This window comes from Cnephaeus nilssonii (assembly GCF_951640355.1).
Source record: "Cnephaeus nilssonii genome assembly, chromosome: 9".
NCBI lineage: Eukaryota > Metazoa > Chordata > Mammalia > Chiroptera > Vespertilionidae > Cnephaeus > Cnephaeus nilssonii.
Genome location: NC_137080.1, coordinates 3169960 through 3193259, shown reverse-complemented (window position 1 = coordinate 3193259; position 23300 = coordinate 3169960). Strand labels below are relative to the sequence as shown.

Here is a 23300-nt window from a genome sequence, read left to right as displayed (position 1 = left end):
CTTCAGAATAGACTCGCCCAGGCCGTGGTATTTTGTGGAAGAGCCACACTCAAGGGGCCAAAGAGCCGCATGTGGCTCGCGAGCCGCAGTTTGCCGACCGCTGACCTGGGCGATGGACCCTCAGGAATCAGAGGCCGCCTTCAGGCGACAGGCACGCACACTGTACCCAGGAGGAACGCACGCTGTACCCAGGAGAAACACACGCTGTACCCAGGAGAAGCGGGCGGTTCCATAGGCAGCCCGATGGCACCGGCTGCGTCTGCCTCCCGAGTTCGGTGACGGCATCAGTGAGGTTTAAGCTTCATCCGCACGGCGGCTGCGTGTTTGAAGCCCAGGCCCCGAACCCGGCCTGGAGACTCTCAGCTGGCGGTCAGTGACACAGTACGCAGCTGTGCAAACCCGCCAGAATGTCTTCTCGCACGTGTGGACACACGGACACCGACAACAGGCCAAGCCCCGGGGGTGGTGACCCTCAGGGCTTGTTGCAGGCGAGGGCCGCATCCGGCCCTTCCCGCCGCCCGGCGCCTGTCTAAGAGCAGGTGCACTCGCCCCGAACGCCGCTCTGCCTGGACGTCACCCGGGCAGCCTGTCCCCGCACCTGAGCTGCCAGTGGTCCCGCTGTGGGCCGCGATGTTGCCACGTACAGACAGGCAGGCACCATCTCCTGCGAGGGCAGCCCTGCAGGGCGGCCCTTCCGCTTGGGCAATGCCAAGCCCGGTTGCACCTTTGGGCTTTGCCATTGGCCACAGCCGGGCACAGGTCCTCGGGACGTGGGCGCTGAGGCTGCTCCTCCGTGGGCCGCGCTGGCCCGTCTTTGTGCAGTTACCGTGGGGACTGGGCGCGTGGAGAAGCGTAGTCACCCACGTCCTCATGTGCCTACTCGGTGCTAACACCTTCACTCGGTTTTGAAAGGAGATTTTGTTAAAAAAAAAAAATCTAGGGACTGAAATGTATCCCCTTCCTTTCCCTCCGCGTCCTTCTGTTTCCCGGGGGCACCTCTCTTCTGCGCATCTCAGTGTGGAGCGTGCTACGCCCTTTCTGTTGCAACAGCTCCGTCCTGGTATCCTCCGGACATGAGACTCTAGAGAACAGGGCGCCGTCCTCATTCAGTCTCCTAACAGAGCCACACGGCTCCGACTTTCAATCTGCACGCACCCCCACTGCGCCCCTAACAGCGCCACACGGCTCCGACATTCAATGTGCACGCACCCCCACTGTGCCCCGAACGCCCTCTCCGGGGAAGGGGCCGGGATGGCCTCCGTGCAGAGCGTCCGGGGGCTCATCCTCGCTGAGCGCGGGCCCCGTGGCTCTTCGCCATGCTGGGCCTCCTGGCTCCCGGGCACCTGTGACCAGACGGGAACACACGGTCTCTGCGGCCGGGCCAGTTTACTCGCTGGCGAACCACATGTGGGACGACTGCTCTCTCTCTCCAAAGGCTGTTCACTGCACCGGCCACTATTCACGGCCGAAGGCAGCTCTGCCACCACAGCTCACTAATCCAGGCCAGCTCCTCAGCACGCCCAGATCAGCACATCAGTGGTCCCCGCACCACAAAACCGCCCCCACGCAGAGGCACAGTCCCCACCCCCGTGTAGTTTAGATGGAGGCGAGCGAGGCACCTGCTTCTGCGGGCGGCAGCGTGGGCACAGAGAGCCAGGAAGAACCAGGAGGGTGAAGTGGATTGGCTCCTGAGTGTCCACTAAAGTACAGCGCAGGGAACTTTCCGGGGCATTACAAGGATGCTGGGAATGTACTTAACACCTAGAGTGTCAGCGTATGGCCGCAATGCAGGTCGTTTCAGAAACAAGAATAAAGATTTGTTTGACATTTAAAGCTCTAAATCAAACACACATTACTTGTTTCAAACAGAAGTTACGCTACTGAGCACTTGAATACTCTCCTGAGATTAAGAATGATGACACAAATTTGGTCATATTTATGGTAAAGTGCACGCTATTCCAAGGTCAAATTCAAGTGTGTGTGTTTAAAGATGTGTGAACACATGAAAGCTGCTCTGAGTGATATATTCCGAGTGTTGGGATTCCAGCAGCAGAATCCGTTAAGCTCCTTTTTATTATGGTACAGCTGACGTACAACGTCATGTTAGTTTCAGGTGTACAACACAGGTATTCGATATTTATATACCTGAGGACGTGATCGCCATAAGTCTAGTAACCACTGGTCACCATACAAAGTCATTCTGACGTTTTGGCTATATTCCCTACGCTGTGCGTTACGTCCCTGTGACATTTATTTTATAACTAGAAGTTTGTGCCTCTCAGTCCCCTTCATCTTTTTACCCAGCGCCCCTCCCTGCTCCCCTGCAGTAGCTGTCAGTGTGTTCTCTGTGTCTGTAAGTCTGTTTCATTTTGCTTTTTAGATTCCACATTTTAGCAAAATTATATGATGCTTCTCTTTCTGTTAGATTTATTTTATTTATTATAATACCCTCTAGGTCCATCCATGTTCTCACAAATGGCAAGATTCATTCTGCTTTTGTGGCTAAGTAATATATGGTATATATGGCACATCTCCTTTATTCATTATCTATTGATGGACACTTGGGTTGTTCCCACCAAATCTTGACTATCATATATAATAAAGAGCTAATATGCAAATGGTCGTCACGCCCTCACGCCATCAGGCCATAACGGCTCAGACACTCAACACTGGGGAGAGAGGAATGGGGACCAGCCAGGCACAAATGAGCTCGTGAGAGAGGAATGGAGACCAGCCAGGCTGTGGCCGGGGAGAGGGACAAGCCGCCTGCCCCGCGGTCCTGGGTGCCAGTGGCTGTGCCTGCACCTGCAGCCCGGAAGAGGGACAATCTGCATGCCCCCTGGTCCCAGGCACCAGCAGCTGGGGCTGCAGCATGGGAGAGGGACAAGCCGCCTGGCCTGCAGTCCCAGGCACCAGCAGCTGCGCCTGTGGCCTGGAAGAGGGACAAGCCACTGGCCCCGTGGTCCCGGGCGCCAGTGGCTGAGGCCCGGGCGAAGCCACCTGCCCATGGTCCCCTGCGGCTGTGGCAGGCCTGGCCAAAGCTGGCTTGGGTCCTGGGTGCTTGGAGCCGGCCAGAGGGAGGGAAGCCTGGGTCCCAGGTGCCTGTGACCGGACAGAGGAGGGAATTCTGGGTCCCGAGTGCGGGGCGAGGCAGAGGTGGTTAGGGGCAATCAGGCCAGCAGTGGAGCAGTTAGGGGCTATCAGGCTGGTAGGGGCACAGTTAGGGGCGATGAGGCAGGCAGGCAGAGGTGTTTAGGGGCAATCAGGCAGGCAGGCAGGTGAGCGGTTAGGAGCCAGCGGCACCGGATTGTGAGAGGCAGTTGGACATCCCCTGATGGGTCCCAAATTGGAGAAGGTGCAGGCTGGACTGAGGGACACCCTCCCCCCTGCATAAATTTTGTGCACTGGGCCACTAGTTGTAAATAATGCTGCAATAAACAAAGGGGTGTATATATCTTTAAAAATTAGTGTTTACATTTTCATCAGATAAATACCCAGAAATGGGATTGCTGGATCATATGGCAGCTCTATTTTTAATTTCTTGAGGAAGCTCCCACAGTGGCTGCACCAGTCTGCATTCCCACCGACAGTGCGCGAGGGCTCCCTTCTCTCTGCCTCCGCGCCCACGCTTCTTCTTCCTGACGACAGCCTTCCTGACAGGTGTGAGGGACCTCATTATGGTTTTGATCTGCATTTCCCCGAGGACCAGGGTTGTGGAGCATCTTTTCATGTGCCTGCTGGCCATCTGTATGTTTTCTGTGAAAAATGTCTATCCAGATCCTCTTCCCGGTTTTTAATTGGGTTGTTTGTTGTTTTGATGTTGGGTTGGAGGAGTTCTTTATATAGTTTGGGTATTAACCCCTTATTGGCTATGTCACTGTAGACACGTTCTCCCATTCAGCAGGTCGTCCTTTCACTTTGCAGACCGTTTCCTCCACGTTTTAGTTTGATGTGGTCCCATCTGTTTATTTTTGCTTTTGCGTCCCTTGCCCAAGGACATGTACCCAAAAGGATAAGGCGGAGCTGAACTGAAAGAGTTTGCGGCCCTGTTTCCTTCTAGAGGTTTTATGGTTTCAGGTCTTACAGGCAAGTCTTTAATCCATTTTGAGTTTACTTTTGAACATGGGGCTAGAAAGTGGTCCAATGTCATTTTCTGCATGTATCTGTCCAGTTTTCCCAACACCAGTTATTGAAGAGACTGTCTTTTTCCTCTTGCATGTTATTTCTTATTGCCTTATAGACTGATTGATCATGTAAGTGTAGGCTTATTTCTGGGCTTTCTATGCTGTGTTGTTAATGTGTTTTTGTGCCAGTGCCCTGCCATTGTAATTACTGTGGCTTTCTACTACAGCTTGACTTTAGCTCTTAAAAATCTCTTCACCACAGTCCTCGGAGAGAATGACTCTCGATGTTTCTGTAAGTATATAAGACTGTAGCCTGATGGATTTCTGATTTAAAATTCGAAGTAAAAGTTTACTTCTTGAGACTTATATAAAAACTAGAGGCCCTGTGCATGAAATTCGTGCAGGGTGTGTGTGTGTGTCCCTCAGCCCAGCCTGCACCTTCTCCAATCTGGGACATCCCTCTCACAATCCAGGACTGCTGGCTCCCAACTGCTCATCTGCCTGCCTGCCTGATTGCCCCTAACTGCTTCTGCCTGCCAGCCTGATCACCCCCTAACCACTCCCCTGCCAGCCTGATCGACGCATAACTGCTCCCCTGCCAGCCTGATTGCCCCTAACTGCCCTCCCCTGCAGGCCTGGTTGCCCCCAACTTCCCTCCCTTGCCAGCCTGGTACCCCCCCAACTGCCCTCCCCTGCAAGCCTGGTCCCCCTAACTGCCCTCCCCTGCCAGCCATCTTGTGGCGGCCACCTTGTGTGTTGGAGTGATGGTCAATTTGCATATTGCCTCTTTGTTAGATAGGATACTCCATATGCATTATTAAGACCACATTGATGGAAATTTAATGGTTATTCAGATTAATACTGTCATTATTCTATGGATATAGAAGGCATTGAGTTATTTTAACTCTTTCTATGACTCATTCAATAAAAGGAGAGGAGACAGCTTAGAGGTATTTGCAGCAAACAGAACAGTTTCTGGATTTTCTTGTTGTTTTTTTAAGAAGGGAAGGCCGCAAAGGGAAACGATAGAAATACAAACACATGTGCGCTGGGCGCTGGGCTGCCAAGTGCGCACCGTGAAGGCTTCACGGGGGCTTCCGACGTGCTCTCCGCACCCCGCGAGGAGAACGAGAGGACACCGTCACCTCTTAAACCCAGCGACGTACTCGGAGGAAGCACAGGTCTAAGGTTCCCAGATTTAGCAAATCAAAATACAGGACATCTCGGTCCATCTGACTCTCAGATAAACAATGAACGTATTTTTTTAGTGTGTGTCCCATGTATTTTTTGTTTGTTTGTTTAGCTGACATTCAGGTCTAAGTGAGCATCCTGGATTTTATCCAGCACGCCGACAGAGCCATAATTTGGATACAATACTGACAACAGAAGGTCATTCGTAGCATATGCTTTCCTGTCTTCGTTTTGTACAGAATGGCTGGTATGAATAGAATGAAAAGTCGTTTATTTCCTAGAAACGGGCGCTTCTCATTTCAATGCCATCAGACAGAGTGTACTGTGTGCACCACAACACTGCTTCCGAGAGCCAGCCACGGCGTTCGGCAGAAGTGGACGAGAGGAGAGCCGGCGAGGAGGACGGATGGCTGGGGGACACCTGCCGGGCCCTGCAGATGGCCCGCACCTGACCCTCCGCGACCTGAACCTCCTTCTCCCCAGGAGCTCATTCATGCTCAGAGCGGGGCCAGGGGAAACCACAACTCATTCCAGACAAACCCGGGGCACAAGCAAAATGAGAAACTAGAGCATCTAGGCAGCGAGTTACCTGTATTCAGCAGAAGTTTGAAAAGAAATGTGACTGTTGTTCATTCCAAAAACTTGTTAATTTTTTAACTTCCACCTCGGGTAGATAATTCACGGTGTCGGTTTTCACAAGTTTTGACATGTAGGGAAAAGGAAGTAAGTAGAAAGCACATACAAGACTTTCTAATTGTATGATTGCTAGTTTTTGCTTCTTAGATATAGCTGCCTGCAGATTTAAAAATTGTATATTTTGAAGATTTACAATTTTATTTTAGTATGTTACTGTGAGGCAACTCCCTCTCCAACAGTTCAGAAAACACACACGTGCCCGTGAGCATGTGCACAGAGACAGAAGCAAACGCGGGGACTGCTCACAGTTGGGTACCAGCTGAGGAGTGGATGGAGATTCTTTTTCCTGGTCTTGCCACTTTTCTCTGAGTCTGAAATTATGTTAAAATAAAAAGCTAAACGATAAAACACTTCCTCTGGTAGAATGGAATCCAGAATTTTTAGGCAAGAAGTCGGTTTTGTTTTGCCGTTTCCCGCCCTGGAAACAATGCCATTCCGATGGGACAACCCGCGACAGCGCATCACGCCCTCCCCGCCTCTCCCGGGCGGTGCGGGGATGGAGCCCCAGGCCCGCGGCTCCCCACACTCACTGCATGTGCTTCCTGGGCCTCTCAGTGTTTCATTTCACTCTATTTGTTTTACCTGTTACAGACGAGAAAGCTTGAGCTTCTGTGACATCTGCAGATAAGATGGACTGTATCTCATCAAGTCAGCACAGCAAAACAATGTTTCGAATAGCTAAGGGTGGGACCAGATCTCTCTCTGCCGATGGCTCCTGAGTCTAATTGAACTTTGTTATGAATGGGTTCTAACGGCGTCCTCCATCAGGCGAAACACCAGTAACTCTGCATGCGCTATTCCACATCATCCACTCTCACCATAAAATATTCTAATGGAAAACGAAGCAAAGAACAATACAGTTTTCACCCGACTCTTTATAAGACATCGAATATACTTTTATTTTTAAAGGATCACAGTCTTGCCTTTACATAGAGGTGATGTCTTTCGTGTTGGATACAGAACTATTCTGAACACGCAGAAACTCATTTCTACTGTAAAGATTGGGACTAAAATATAAAGAAACAACACATCAATTTTCACTGAATAGCCACTTGTTAATTTGATTAGTTTAAACATTCTCACAGGCCCGTATAAAGTGGAACCAGTAAGAGAAGAAAACTAATATCGAGAGAATATTAATATCACTCCTTCCTCAACAACTAGATTGAGCAGCCAAATGCCGGGAACTGGTCCAGACGTGAGGACCAGAGATGCTAAGACGCAGTCCCCGCCCCCATGAAATGGACATGCTAACACGCGGTCAGGTAACACGCAAACAAACGAATTAAAGAAAAAGGACCCTTTTCAGATAATGCCGAGAGTTATGGAGAGAAACAAGGCATCGTCCGTTAGGCACCTTGATTTGGGGAGTTTAGCCTCCGGAATTGTGACACAGTGTCCTTTGCTTTAAGCCACTCGAGTGCAGGGGAGCACGAGGCAGCCCCGGGAGGCTATCCGATGGGCGAGCCTGGACGTCCTCGGCGACTGAGATCCGCTAGCCCAGTGGTCGGCAAACTCATTAGTCAACAGAGCCAAATATCAACAGTACAACGATTGAATTTCTTTTGAGAGCCACATTTTTTAAACTTCAACTTCTTCTAACGCCACTTCTTCAAAATAGACTCGCCCAGGCCGTGGTATTTTGTGGAAGAGCCACACTCAAGGGGCCAAAGAGCCACATGTGGCTCGCGAGCCGCAGTTTGCCGACCACTGTCTAGTGCAATGCTAACTTGGTTTGGCACCAATGAATCCTTGCCGCCTTGATGGGGGGACGGAAGGCCAGACCACAGATACAGACGCCACCGCGAGACAGTTCTTCCCCATGAAACTGCCCTTTCACTCCATCTAAACACTCCCTTTGTGACGGAGCCCCGGAACGTTGCTCAGATAGAAATCAGCGTTCCCCAGCATCCTGTGACTCAGAGCAGAAAGACTGCCTGCGCCCCTGAGACTCGGGGTGCCCTGCACGTGGGAGAGGGCGCCGTGAGCATGTCCTCTGACAGCGAGGCGGGCGCCGGGCTCTCTGCCTCAGGGCGGCCCCGCGTCCAGCAGAGCTCCCACCCGCGCCAAGGGCTTCACCTGGACCCGGCGAGGCGGGAGGACCCGGCCTCCGAGCCGCTGTCCGATGTCCCATCTCTACGTTACCCTAAAGCCATTCCTCAGACTCCAAGCATCCTCTTGGAATTGGGGCTGTTATTTGTTTTTGGGAAGGAAACAATAACACGTGGATGGGGAAGGCCACAGAACAGCGTAGGGGTTTTCAAAGGTCTCCGCTGCAGTGCAGCCGCGGTGACGAGGGGGCGACCTACTGGTCGACCTTCCCCAGCAGCTCACGAAAAACCACAGGCTCCTTCCAGCATCGCCTTTCACAGGCGCATCACCTTCCGTTCCCTAGAACGACTGCCACATGACTCCTTCGCCCCACAGGGCGTCTTCTTTGGGAGGCTCTGAGGCTGACTTCTTAGCAGTCCCCCCGACTTCTGTTTTGAACGGCCTGATTTTTATCCCACACTCGGCTGTTCTTCCTTCCCCTTCCTCCTCCTCCTGCTTCTTTTCTTTCCTCGCCCTCACTCACTCCGACCAGCCAGAGCCAGGTCCCTCCATTCCTGGGCGAATGTCCCATCCTGTCACCCTCTTCTGAAAGGTTCTTTCATTTCTGTCCTCGCTGATGTGGGGGACCTCTCCTCCCATGGCCCCCCACTCCCTTCCTTTCCCCCCCACTTCCATCCCGGGGACCCCCTGACTCAGTGCCCAGCTGGCCTTCCCTCACCTGTATCTGCCCATCAGGCTCTGGGCCAAGCACCAGATCCCAGGAGCCTCTACCTCCCAGGTGTGTCTTGTTGTTATACTATCAATACAGACAGCACTAATCGATCAATAGACGCCCACAGACTCCGCTCCAGGTAGCTGGTCCCACTGAACTGGGGTGTGCGGGTGTCCCACGTTTGGGCTCCAGTTGCGAGTGTCCCCCCACGACCCACATGGTTCAGGGTTCAGGTTCAGGGTTCGGGTTCTGGAGGAGGCCGCACACAAATGAAAGAGACTAGAAAGTATTAATTTGGATTTATTGGGGGCCAGGCGGAAGCCCAACTCTAGGGGCAGGACTCCACCACGCTCTGGCCTTGCGATCCCTTTTATTAAGGTTTGGGATCCACCCATAGCCAGTAATAGCCAATCAGCAAGGATTTACATAAGACTAAATGTGGGAGTTGCTTTAGCTACCATTGTCTCCACTGGACAGTGGGTGGTTGGCTCTGACCTTTCAGAGCTTCAAGGTGGACCAGCCTTCCGGGTTCCTTGTCCACACCTCTCTGCCAGCGAGGACAATGGGCGGCTTCCGACAGGGGTGTCCATGTTAATGCAGGCTGAGGTCGGGCATCCAGCACTAACCTCACGCCCACTCTTTCCCCACGACAAGGCCTGTTTTCTGCATGTGTGTGTGGAAGGCAGCCGGCAGCCTGACCTTCCAGGCGGGACCTCCTGCCTCACAGAGTTCTTCACACGCCTCCCTCCCCACCAAGCAGGCAGGACACGGCCCGAGAGACCTTGTGGGAGATCAGTGACGTCTATCACCAACTGGCTGTCCACGGCTCTCCGTCACACCCGGAAGCAGAACTTCCCGAGTGACAACGCGTGATCAGGGGAGGGGCTCTTGGGTGCGAATCGAGAGGCTAACGTGTGGGTGGCTGGAGTCTCTGTGCTGGGGGCAAAGCGGCAAATGAAACACACTTGTCACGCTTACATCCTGGGAGAGGAGGAGACGGAATAAACGAGCAAAACAAACAAACAAATCAGATAGCGATGGCGTGCCACGTGCCAAGTGAACACAGTAAGGTGGTGGGATGTGGTTATGGCACACAAATGGTTTTGGCTTCCACGTAACACCTAGGATACATTCTTGAACCTTTTGGGGCAAATCATTTGACTCAGTCTTGAAACAGTTTACACTGATGACAAGTATTACTCTAGGGACACGCCTATCAGTGGATAGTATTGAACATCCCTCCCTGCAGTGCGAATGAAGGCCTTTCCAGTCCCCGTCGAGTTGTCCTTTGCTGTGTCCTGCTGCCCGCCCCCCCCCCCCCCTTCTTCCCCTCCCAGTCCTCCATCTGTACAATCAAGGAAAGACTGAAAATCTCGGTCAAAAGGAAAGCACGGGGGCTCAGTAAATGAAGCATCTTTACAGTCTATTGACAGAGCAATCCTTGTTCTCTGAGTGCAGACTAATATTTCTCATCTAGACGACCCCCGCCCCCCCCCCCCCCGGGTTCACTGTGATGCCATAAAATGTAATTCAAGGAACACATAGATGAACTCCCATTCATTCTACTAGTCCTGACATTTCAAGCAGGTGGAACAAAAGAAGTAGGCATAAATATTGAAAAGAGAATTAGAAAGAAATTGTATTATTAACAAATTATTGTTAAAAAACACACAACAAGAACATTTTCTGAAACCTCAGTAAACTAGGAGAGAGAAACAAAGGAACTGCCTATGTACAAATTCAATAGACAAAAATCACAACATTATAGACAAACAAAGACCAAAAAATACAGTAAAAATTATACTGAAGAAAGAAGTGTGAGGTATCATGCTCCCTGACTTCAAACGGCAGTACAAAACGACAATACTAATCAGGACAGTATGGTACTGGCAATTTAAAAGAAAATATTCCTATACTTTACTAATCTCTTCTAAATGGTCATTAGTTAAATGGCGTCTCCAATTTCTCAGCGTCACATTGCTAGGTTGTATTTACCCCTGGACTGGATATTGAATATTTGTTTTTTCTATTTAGTTTAAGGAACAAAAGTGAAACAGAAACAAAAATTATAATGGATTTTAAAGTCACCGTTATTTAAAATACAATGTGTTTGGCAAAACAAAAAGCTTTGATTTTCTCTATAGTGTTTTCTTATTTTATTTTATTTTTTTAGAGAGAGGAAGGGAGAGGGATAAAGAGATAGAAACACTGATAAGAAACTTCATTGATTGGCTGCCTCCTGCACGCCCCTTACTGGGGCTTGAGCCCACAACCCAGGCATGTGCCCTCCTGGTTCATGGGTCCAAGCTCAACCACTGAGCCGCAACAGCTGGGCAGGTTTCCTAATAAAGTGCTTACAACATTACACTTATATACAGAAGAAGCTAATACAATATGAAGAATTGAAATAACTCATATTACTTGCTACCTTTAAGTGGCTGACTAAATCTGTTATCCAATCACTGTCTTTTCATCCAACTGTTTTTATCTATCTATCTTTCTATCTATCTATCTTCCAAAGTAATTGTCCAGACACAATTAGAATTCAGTCTATTTCCTAAATATTAAAATAGTGGATTTTTACACCAATTGCTCAAGATATAGAAAAAAAATCTCCCATACAAATAATTTACTAGACTAAAACTGAGTACAAGGGAAATTCAATACTGGCCTGCCTTCTTGCAGCCTTAACATTTTCAGTGTGATTTATTGAGAGTATCAGAGTGTTCATTCATTTGGACTTAACTTTGCTTTTTGCTTAGGCCCTGTTAGACATGCTATATTTCCTTAGAAAATGTCCCTGACGGAATATTTTAGTGTGAGAGAGAAATGTCAAGGTTAGACTTGTTATGAGATTTGCTCTCTGTGGATTTCTGGACCGTAAATAATCAACCATCTGCAGCATCCAGTTATTTCTCAAAAGATAAGATTTCTTTCTCCACGCTTACAAATTCAGCGTAACTTTTATTTCTTTCATTTAACACGTAGCTCTCCATTTCAGAGTGTTTTAGGAATATATTGTTAGCTCATTATGCCTGTGTTGATGGAGTTCAACAAATGGATGCTCATAATGAGGAAACTAGGGACTCTAGGAAACATAAGCAAGATATAATCCTTGCTCTCAAAGAGCCCATAGCGCAGTTGATGAGATATACAAGCAAATATAATAAAAGTCAGAATGATAATAATTCTAGTAAAGACTTTTGTTTATAATAGTCTACACAATTTACAAATCTCCTTACATACATTAATTCCCTTGATCTACACAAGACACCTGGAGGTAGACCAGGAGGACAGAGTCATCCCTACGTTACAAGTGAGGAGAACGGGAGCACCCCTACGTGCTCTGCTCCAAGTCGGCACTGCGCTGTGAGTGTGGGTGCACCCCTGAACGCTCTGCTCCAGGTCAGCACTGCGCTGTGAGTGTGGGTGCACCCCTGAACGCACCCCTGAACGCTCTGCTCCAGGTCAGCACTGCGCTGTGAGTGTGGGTGCACCCCTGAACGCACCCCTAAACGCTCTGCTCCAAGTCGGCACTGCGCTGTGAGTGTGGGTGCACCCCTGAACGCACCCCTAAACGCTCTGCTCCAAGTCGGCACTGCGCTGTGAGTGTGGGTGAACCCCTGAACGCTCTGCTCCAGGTCGGCACTGCGCTGTGAATGTGTGTGCACCCCTGAACGCACCCCTGAACGCTCTGCTCCAGGTCGGCACTGCGCTGTGAGTGTGGGTGCACCCCTGAACGCACCCCTGAACGCTCTGCTCCAGGTCGGCACTGCGCTGTGAGTGTGGGTGAACCCCACGTGCTCTGGTCCAAGTCGGCACATTCACAACGCAGGGCGCTGTTGTAGGTGCTGGTGCTCTCCTGGGCACCGTGCTGACTGACGTCTATTTCCTTCCTTCTCCTGTGCCCTCAAACTCTGTGGACATCTCCCACCTGACAGCTCTCCTCCTCCCAGTCTTTGTTCTTGTGGATGGATATTCTTTTTACTCCTTCAGGGTCACTTGGGTGGGTGTGGGGGAGGTGGCAGATCTACACCCCCGGGTCTTCTCTAAGAGCCAGTGTGGAAGGAAGTGGGTTCTGAACTCTGGGAAGGCCTTAGGCAGGAGGACAGATCTGACCTGGGCCTTTAAAAATGAGTGGTGGGCCCGGCAGGCATCGCTCAGTGCTTGAGCGTCGACCTATGAACCAGGTTCAATTCCCGGTCAGGGCACATGCCTGGGTAGTGGGCTTGATGCCAGTAGGCAGTAAGCAGGAGGCAACCGATCAGTGACTCTCTCTCATTATTGATGTTCTCTCTCTCTCTCTCTCTCTCTCTCTCTCTCTCTCTCTCTCTCTCCCTTCCTCTCTAAGAAAATCTTTAAAATATTAAAAAAAAAAAGGCTTCGGTTTATTCATAAATGAGCCACTCCAAAGGAAAAAGCCCGGGGTGAAGGTGTGAGCCTGAGGACCCCTAAGCTGACCCCCCACACGTCCACAGGAGTTGCAGGCAGCCACGAGCTCGTCTGTATTCAGGGTCATCTTCTATACCAATGTCACGTCGGTTCCCCTGCACATGGGCTAGCAAATTGAACACATATTTCTTCCGAGTGCATGAAGCGTGCGGCGTGGAACACTATGCCATGTCCTTCGCCCCTTAATTCTCCGAGCGCGGCTGCTGTTTCTCGCCCGCCGCTTGGGAAAGGAGTTCCTTGGTTGGAGAGCCCCCTGCCCTGTTGTTACACGACTGTGTCCTCGACAGTTAATCAGGGAAAAGGCGTTGCAGCCAGGTGAAGTCTCTGTAGGAGATGAACTGGACTTGGGTTGCGTTTCCCCTGACACCCGCGTTTAGGTGGCGGCTCAGGGCCTGGTCTCCGCGGGGCAAAGGGGCCTGGGAGCATGGAGCATGGTGCGCGGGAAGGAGTCACGCTGCAGGGACTGGGCGTTATCCATCAGCCGGACCCACGGTCCATCCAGGCACGGCCTCCTCCCCCAGCACAGACGGCTGAAGCCCCGGGGGCGCTCCCAGCGCAGGGCCTCGGGCGCGGCCTCTTCGGGAAGCGCTAGCGCTGCCTGCACGCCCTGGAGGGGAGGTTTGCAGGCGCTGGAACCGACCCGCTGTGTGTGGCATCGGCGTCTCCTTTCTCGAACAAAGCGGAGAAGAGTGTGCCCTCCCGGCTGAACAGTGACCTGGGGGCCACACCGGCCAGCTGGCCACACCGGCCGGGGAAGAGCCTGTTTTTGTCTCGGCCTCGAGTGGACAGGAGGAGCCGCGGCCTCGCCCTCAGGTTCTCAGGAGGAGAGGCACCGAGCGCGGGGCAGTCCCGCTGGCGACACGCAGGCTGGGGCCATCCTCCCCAGCACCGCGGCAGCAGCGGCCGAAGTGCGGGACCCCGTCCTTCCTCCCGTTCCCCGCTGTTCCCTGCAGCTCCCCGGGCAGCGTGGCGCGGGGAAGGCCCACGGCTGCTCCTCGGAGGATGGAGGTGAGGGAGCCGGCCGTGCTGAGCGCATTCCCTCCACAGAGGGTGCCCGCCGCCTTCCCAAGCCCGTGCTCAGCGAGCGGACTGGGCGGCAGGCCTCTGCCCAGGGCCACCCCTCAGCCGTTCACACTCTCATTCAGCACACACAGCCCCGCACACACAGCCCCGCACACACATAGCCCCGCACACACACAGCCAGCACACACACAGCCCCGCACACACACAGCCCCGCACACACACAGCCCCGCACACACATAGCCCCGCACACACACAGCCAGCACACACACAGCCTCTCACACACACAGCCCCGCACACACAGCCCCGCATGGAGGAGGGGGACGGAGGGAAGGTGTGTCATGTGGGGCTTTACAATGCCGGGACCATGTGTGACCCGATGGACCCAGGTACCCACCTCCCCCTTCCACCTCAGCCTGAGCCATGCTCATGGCCACCGCGGCCGATAACATGGAAGCTCCTGCGGGGTAAAGGCTACGAGTCGGGCTCTCCCCGTCCCCAGCGGCTGCGCTGGCGGTGAGCTTCCTGCGATGTCACGAGGAAAAGGGTTCTCTGAGACTCGCTCGGGAGGATGAGAACTGCAGAAAGCGGTATTTCCGGGGACAGCCCGTCAGCGCATTGCGTCGGGGTCCGCAGCGCCTCCTGGTTCTCTAGGGACCCTGGGCGGATGCAAGGGAGCCACACAGAGCACAGAGCGCCGAGCGCCAAGAGCGCCAAGAGAGCGCGCTCCTTTGACGGGGGTGGGGGTGGGGGGGGGTGGGGGTGCGGTGGGGGGTGGGGATTATTGCATGCCCCAATTTCCCGGGCTTGCATTGGCTCCAACTGCTCCAGCCAATCCATGGTCCTCCAGGCTCGACTGACAGGCACCTTCCCTATGTCGCCCTGACTTCACGGCGCATGCATCCATGTGTCCGCCGCCCCCTGGTTGGAGCACGCCCCCAGGGTCCTCAGGGAGTGGCGGGTGGGTCCCCGAGGAGGGCAGCGCTGCAGCTCCCCGGTGAAGCTGCCCAGATGACGCGCCTGTGGTGTCCGGACTCCCCGCTGTTCCCTCCTGTCATTAAGAACGAGCTAATGACAACAGCGTCATGTGACCTTGCTTTTCCCCCTTGAGTGTGTGAAGCCAATCACTTAAACAAAAGTTTAGTTTGCAAACGTCTGGCTGGCAAGGAATAATGACCGCCCCCGCCCCCGCCACTACTCTGGATTAGATGACCTCGTGCGATGGACCAGAAGTGGAAAAGTCTGTCTCATTCGAAGTAAATAAATAAATAAACTCCTTGCCAGCTGATGTGAAAATCGACCTTGAAGTCATGTAGCTCTGTTCCTTTTGCCTCAGCGTTTCCATCCATCAGGGAATTAGTTCTGTCCGTAAAAGTAATCGACGTGGAATCTAAAGTCACCACGTTAAACAACCCGATTTCGAGTTCCCGTGATGGAGTGCCCCTTACGCCCGAGGCAGCCCGAGGCCGGGCATGCAGCCGCTCAGCGTGTCGCTGGCTGTGCCCCTGCGGTAAGTGACGGGCAAGGACTGCGGCGCCCGTGCGTTTCAGTGAGAACGCCGCGCTCTCCCTAGAATGACTGTGACGTGTATGGGGTACAAGAGGGCCTGGTGGGGAGGCGAACACGGTGTCGCCCTTCACGGAGGAGATGAAAGGAAGGTCAGGGGTCCCGGCGAGGCCGCTGGTCACTTTGTAGAAAAGGACAAAGCCTGGGATCAGGTGAAGGGACCTGCGCTCTCACAGGGCAGGGGCGGGGTTTGGGGGAATCGAGTCCGAGTCCGAGGCTCTGGGGGGACAGGGAAGGAGGGGCTGCCCATTGCGGCAAACTGGGGGCTGGCTGGTCAGAATATTGGTTCACATTTTATTACTTTAAAACATAAGCACACATTTATATAGAAATCTACTGATGGACGAGCAAAGCTTTTAACATTTTTTAGAGCACAGGTCTGCATACTGGAAGGTTGAATCGCTGTTATTTTATAAGCATTTTCTGCCATTTCCAGGTTAATTACTTTCAAGGAAAACGAGGACAAAACCGCAGCAGCCAATCGGCTCTCGGTGTTTCTCGGTGGTGGCTGCTGGCCTGGGCGTTGATTTCGGCTGAGCCCGTGGACTATGGCCTGGGAGCTGCCTGTGCCATGCTTGTTCCCACCAGGGAACGCTGTGTGAGGACAGTGAGCACAGGGGGGCGGGCTCAGTGATGGGAAGGTACATGGTTTCACCAGGACAGCATGCGAGGACCTGGACTTGGCCATGCCAACAGCCCTAACCTACTCCGGCACACAAGTAATTCTCTGTTTCTGTTCAAGCTAACTTCGGTTGAGTTCTGTACTTATACCTGAGAATTCCGATGGCACTGCCTGGTGGGAAGCAGAGGACGGATGGGTAAAACCTAGATTGTCCTCCTAAACCCACGCACACCCTTCCCATGAGGTAGGCCGCAGGGGTGAGAGGTCGTCGCCATGCCATGTCACCTCAAAGAAGTGAGGCCAACGACCCGCTGTGAGATGGCTGACACTGGTGGAGCCGGGACGAATCCCAGGCATTCTGATTCCCCGTTCTGTCTACTTCCCACAGTAACTGTGTAGGACGCATGAGAACGAGGCTTCGGGAAGGATCTCAGGACTACTTTCCTCACCAAAGAGGGACACGTTAGTGACGCAAACATGCTAAGCCGTATTTTGGATGTAGATGCCTAATCTCACCTCCAGGTGCCATCCAACAGGCCAACCATGATCGTAAACGTCCTTGACCAAGGTATGCCAGGCATGCTTAGGGAAGTTGGTTTGAAGTATTTGGTCTCATTTATTCATTAGGATAAAGGATGACATCACTGAGTTTCTCAATTCCTGAACGCCACTGTAGTCAATGACAGCAATCATTTCAGAACATTCGACCTACAGTGTTATAAATGGAAATTCTCACTGAAGCCTGTTTAATGCGTAATCCTATAAGGCGGTCTTGATAAATTTTACTTTGCTTTCCTTCAACTGTTTTAACAGTTGTCACTCAATTTATTTCACGTTGGTTATTAATTTCCTAGCCGTATGTTCATATGCATTATTGCCTAATTAAAACTTTTCTAATCTCATTAATGAAACCACGACGAAGTGTCTATTACTTTGTGACTCAATGAACACGGTGTTCAAGGTCAGAAAAATGACACCGTGACCCCTTAAAAGTCATTCACAGACCCAGTCGCTCCAACACGTCCATGGAGAACAGCCCGAGAAGCAAGGGAGTTAGACAGGGCGGCGGCGCTGGGGGCAGGGTGGCAGCTCCACGTCACCGTGTGGATGGCGGGGCCTCCTGAGCCCTGAGACACCGTCAGGTGGCTCTCTTTGGGCCGAACTTTTGGGAGCTGAGTGACATCAGACACGTCCGGGACCTTAAGTCTGGGACCGTCCGACTTCGGCAGGTCCGGTCCTCCACACTCCGCACTGATGACCCTTCGCTGCTCTGAAATCCGGGGCACTGTTCTGAAATCGATACAGAAATGGTTTCGCCCCGAAGGAAAGCAATGCATTTGCCAATTTCAAAGTTCCTTCTGGTCACCAGTTTGATTCCCAGTCAAGGCACATGCCCAGGTTGTGGGATGATCCCCAGCTTCTCTCCCACATTGATGCTTTCTTCCTCTTCCTCTTCCTCTTCCTCTTCCTCTTCCTCTTCCTCTTCCTCTTCCTCTTCCTCTCTCTCTCTCTCCTTCTCCCTTTCTCTAAAACCAATAAAAACATATTTTTCTAAGTTCTCTCTGATACAGTAGATGCTCATAGGTGCTCTGAAGTGCGGTAAGACCAGTGGCAGCCACGTGTAAACAGGAGGCACTGGGCCGGGTGTGTCCGCGGGACTGGAAGCGGAAGGCATGGCTAGCTCACGAGAGCGGTGGGAAGCGGTGGCATCACGGGCAGGAGCACTCCCGAGGCAGACTGCCGCCCGGTCCCGCTACAACCCGCTGTGCTGCGCAGGTGACTCCATCTCTCTAGGACACAGGCTCCTCTCTGTAAATATCGTTCCCAGCTGTGTAACCTACACGTCACATAGCGAACAGAGAAGGGCATGCGAGGGCGTGAGCACGGCGACAGGCAGGCAGCGGGGAGTAACAGCTCACCAGGCGTGGATCCCGCCCCGGCTCACTCCACTGGCTGTCGGTCAGGGCCAGGCCTTCGACCAGCCATTCGTCGAGGTGTGTTTGAGATCAACGGATGTTTAAAAACAGTGCGTGAGCAGAGATGCCAAGAAGACCCAACATGGCAATGCAGTCAGTTACATCCTTCCGCCAGCTCAGACCCCGTGTTTAAAGCTACCACCGGGCGGGGCCGAGATAGAGACTTACTCCTGGTCACCATCCTCAGCACCACACGTGGGCAGGGCCTCCCCCGGGGGTGCTGGTGTGAGCTCCTCAGAACCGCCTCTGGAGGATCACGGCCGCTCAATGAGGGCGTAGGCCGACGCTCTAAACCTTTCTGTCTTGGAATAGATTCTGTTTTATTTATTTTCTTCAGTGCTAAGCACACCGTGTCCCAGTACTGCTTTTTAGCATTAGAAACATTTATGTTTTAATGTTTATCCCTTTGGATCATTTCTTTTCTTTCTTTTTTTTAAAGAAGAGCAAGAGTGCAAAGAGCATCATTAAACGGAGCAATACAGATCTAGACATCTTCCTAAGAAATTTCATGTTATGAGCTTTGCTGGAATAGAATCGATTCAGTGAGCCTCCCCTCCTCCTCCTCTTGTTGTTTACTTGGCTTCAATACCACGTGATGCTCGGGAAGGGGGAAAGGCTGACTCTGAAGGGTCCCATCCTTCCCGTGGGGCTGCGGCGTGGAGGCCAGGGGTCGCCTCTCCTGTCCCCCGCCTCGCACCGAGAGCCCCACACCGGCGGGCTTCAAGGCAGCAGCCCAAGGCGAGTGTCTCTGCCTTATCATCATCATGATTACCTCACACTCACACAGACCGCCAGCGGGACCAGCATGCACGCTCACGGGGTGCAAAGGAGTCGAAGCCCTGACGAGCGGGCAGGCAGCTGAGTGCTGCGCACACGCTGATCTGGGGGAGGCGCTGATGGATATGCATCACCTGCCCTCCTCTCTGGATGGAAGTGATCGATACCCCCGGGCCAGGGCTGCGTCCACCAGCGCGCAGGAAGCTCGGGGAGAGGCCCAGCCTCGCTCCCGCTCATGGTCACGGCCGCGGACAAGGACACGCCGGAGGCTTCCCCGCGGCCGTCCGGAGGGCCCTCATTATCCACGCGGATCACGATGATGAACGCCTGCTCCGTCCTGGCCGCTGAGAACAGCCCGAGTGAAAGCCCGTCCGGCCTCCTGCTCTGACCGCGAGGGCTGGTTCCTTCTCCGGTGGACACGGCTGTTCGCCTTGCTAATTCGCTAGCTGGAACGAGGGCTGCATTTCACGCTCGGGTTAGGGCGTCTGTGGCTGATCAAAGGCATGGCTCTCTGCACTGAATCGAAGCCCCCAGGCTCCGGCTAGAACGCACGTCCGGCTGTCAGCACGTCCCAGAGCCACAGGCATGGCCACGGGACGGGCCAGCTGGGGACGTGGAGAGCCTCCCACGCACCCACGAGCACCCGGGCTGCCTGCGGAGGGAGCCCGGCCTGCAAATGGAACCTCTTCCTTCCGCAGGAGCCGCACGCTGCCTGTCCGGGAGTCTCAGAACTGCTCTCGCTGCGAGTTTGCAAGGCGCTCAACCCACGGCCTGCGGTTAGGAGTTAATGACTTTCAGACCACGAAGCACCGCTCCGTTTGCCAAATGCCCAGTGACCAGCGCCAAGCTGAGGAGATGGTGGAGAATACCGAGACCACCTTCCCAAGGAGGGGGCAGGTTTGGAGCCCCAGCTGGGTCAGGTGAGGGACTGGTCCCGCCTGTCCCCTACTCTCCTCGGGCCTCCTGTGCAGGGGCGTTCACACCCGCTCTGCTGCCCCCTGCTGGCCTGGGGGGCTGGGGTGCACCTGTGCTCATGGGCCAGCCCTGCCGGAACCATCATTGTCACGATGCAATGGCCAGACAGCCGTGGAGGAGAAGGGACACTTCTCTGGCTTAAGGGATACGTGCAGTGATTTCTGGCCTCTCTATCTGCGACACGAGCGTACAGAAAAAAGGCGGTAGGTGCTTTATTTTACGCGGTGGCCGGAAGCACGCATGCGGTATGCGTGTCTCTCACCCCCTATAAGCCAGGCTCTGACGGCTCAGAAACAGGTCCCGGACCCACAGCTCACAAGAAGGGATTTCTCAAAGATGATGGTTCCACTATTTCTCATCTCAAATGCTTGTTTCACCACGTCACGCCGACATGCCTTCCCTAAGGGGTGGGGCAGGGGTCCTCTCTCCTTGACCCCGGGCCCACCCTGGTGACCACCTGGATCAGCAGGGGGCAGAGAAGTGACGCTGTAGCACCGCTGAGGCCAAGGCTGTACACAGGCCCCGCCCATCCCTGCTCCCTGGAGAGGCCCCGCCTGGCACGCAGCCTCCTGCTGCGAGGAAGCCCAGGCCATGCAGGGGCCCCCACAGGTGGTCCAGCCCACAGTCTGCATCCACCTTGACCTTGGCTCCAGCCCACACCAGGTCCCGGAGGTCAGTTATCCCAGCCTTCATCTTTCCGGATGAGGACCTGGACCTGGGGCCCGGGGCAAGCCCTCCCGCCCTGGCTGCACTCCGACGCACAGTGCATTACTCCTTTACGTCACTCACCTGAGGGGCGGGCTACTGTTCACCAAGGATTCTTTAGGATTTTGTTCAAGGAGAGGGAATTAAACAGCTCAGATGACAGATTAAAGGGACAGTTCATTTTTTTTTAATGACAAGGAATATCCCTTCAGGCACCTACAAGGTAAGGCATGCTTATTTACTTAGTACATGAATGGCCCGGCCGGAGATTTCTCTTTGCCTTGTCCAGAGCTGGTCTCCCCCACTCCCCAGCACCCAATGTGTGGAGCAAGCAAATTCATGCCAGCAGAAATTAGTGACATCTGCAGAGAGAGACAGAGAAACACAGAGACAGACAAAGACAGAGACAGTGAGACATAGGGAGATAGAGCTAGAGATGATAGAGCTAGAGATGATAGAGCTAGAGAGGATAGAGCTAGAGAGGATAGAGCTAGAGAGGATAGAGCTAGAGAGGATAGAGCTAGAGAGGAAGAGAGGGAGGAGCTACTTATTTTATGAATGTTCACACCATTTTGTCTGCCTCTTGCAGTGCTCACCCTCTCATTTTGTACAGTGGCCAGCGTGGCACTTGGTCTATCTGATACCTAGCAGACCTGGTAACTTGTGACGTCCGTGGTCTGTCGGTGGCTGGGCACGGACTGGCCCCATCATGGTATCCGGCCTTAATGCAGACAGTCTGCCTTTAAAAGGGCCACGTGCGTCCCACTTCCTGCCACTCTGGCTCCCGAGGCGGCCTGAGGGCTCCTTCCGATGGTGACGCCCGGCCATGTCCAAGGTTAGCTGCATTTGCGCTGGTTTGACTCCCCGAACTCATTGCGCGGTGTCTTCGCTGCATTAAATCCCGGGCCCGCGATGCACTGTTACGTCTCGTCTGCATCGGTGTTTGCAGTAGGTCACACGTTAGACAGCAGAGCAGTCAGGCTGTGCGACCCCAGGGAACCCGCTGCGCGTCTTTAAGGACAGGTTCCGGGTTAATTAAGTCACACACATCTAAGATTTACCCCTGCAATTAGACACCTGGCATCTGCGTTGGAATGCACTAATTAGGCTCTCATCAGCAAAGGCTCTGCCTCGGAAGACTGCGTCGCCCACCCAATTACCGACGCTTGTCCTGCCCCGCCAGGGCCCGGGGGCCAGCCTGCCCTCGGCTCTCTGAGACGAGACGACCTCTCCGAGTTCAGAGGGACATCAGAGGGCAGAGTGGCCAGGCCATGGCCGGCAGCCTGCACGCTCCTACTGAATAAGTCCTACTGTGTTTGCCAAGAAGGTCATGTACTATGCACAGGTTATGTTGAGACGTTGCCATGTCTCAGCTGGTTAGGCTGTCGGACGCACTAGCTACCCGGGCGCAGCATTACCAGGGCTGCTTTCTGTCGGGCTGGGCAGGGTGAGAAGGCCTCACCCACCCGTGCCCAGTGCCCAGGCCGAGTGACGGGTGCGTGACGGTCTGCTCAGAGGGCACCGTAACCCAGGGCTCTTTCCAGTTCCAGTTCAAGTCTCCACTACTTCCCAAGTCAGGATGCTTTAAAAAAATATATGTATTTTTATTGATTTCAGAGCGGAAGAGAGAGAGAGAGAAGGATAGAAAGATCAACGACGAGAGAGAATCACTGATTGGCTGCCTCCTGCATGCCCCACACTGGGGATCGAACCCACACCCCGGGCCTGTGTCCTGACGGGGAATGGAAGCGTGACCTCCTGGCTCATAGGTCGATGCTCAACCACTGAGCCACGCCGGGGGGTGGGGGAGGGGCAGGGTGCTTTTTAAAGTTCATTTCTAAATTAAACATCACAAACAGTTTCCTGTCAAGAGAAACTTCTGCCACCTCACACGGTGCTCTTGTATGACCACACGCTTATCAGGCGCCTGAGCTGCAGCCCACAGGTGGGAGCAGAGGCAGCCTGTCCCCACCATCGCACGTGGGTCTGATGAAGCCTGTGCGACAGTCACCTGCGCACACATGATGCACACGCATGCCACGTGCTGGCACATCTCCATTGTCCTTCCAGTGCGGAAGGCATGACGCCCTGCCACTTCTTCCAGCCGATTTGCAAATCGTCTTCCTCCCTCATTTTAGTATCCGACCCGGAGTCAACTCAGCGGTTTGGGCCGTCAGTCTGGCTGACTGCTGGCGCTCCCACGCCGCATGCTAATTCACGCAGACGTCCACCGACATGTCCCAGTCACTGGCATCTCAGTCACTGTCGCGGGGCAGGGCGGCGTCCATCTGTCAGGAATGCCGTGTCCATCCTACACGGAGACCTAGGGAGGGCCGTTTACATCCAGGAGCCGGCTGGGGACGGACCGCCGCATGCGTCACTGTCAGAAGGAAACACGGTCAAGGGCTGGCGGCAAGAATCAGCCTTGAAGG

At 53.5% G+C, this 23300-nt stretch overlaps 1 protein-coding gene across 10 annotated transcripts in view; it reads right to left on the bottom strand.

The window, feature by feature from the left end:
- Positions 1-23300, bottom strand: part of PRKN (parkin RBR E3 ubiquitin protein ligase) — a 529515-nt gene that overhangs the window by 86855 nt on the left and 419360 nt on the right. Inside the window, exon 8 of one of the 10 annotated variants that reach the window (XM_079780667.1) lies at positions 17475-17725. The exons of the other annotated variants lie outside the window; for them this stretch is intronic. Within the exon in view, the coding sequence (XP_079636793.1) occupies positions 17574-17725 (152 nt within the window). The 3' untranslated portion in view covers positions 17475-17573. Of the gene's footprint in view, positions 1-17474; positions 17726-23300 lie in introns of those variants that run through there. 10 annotated transcript variants of the gene reach the window in all.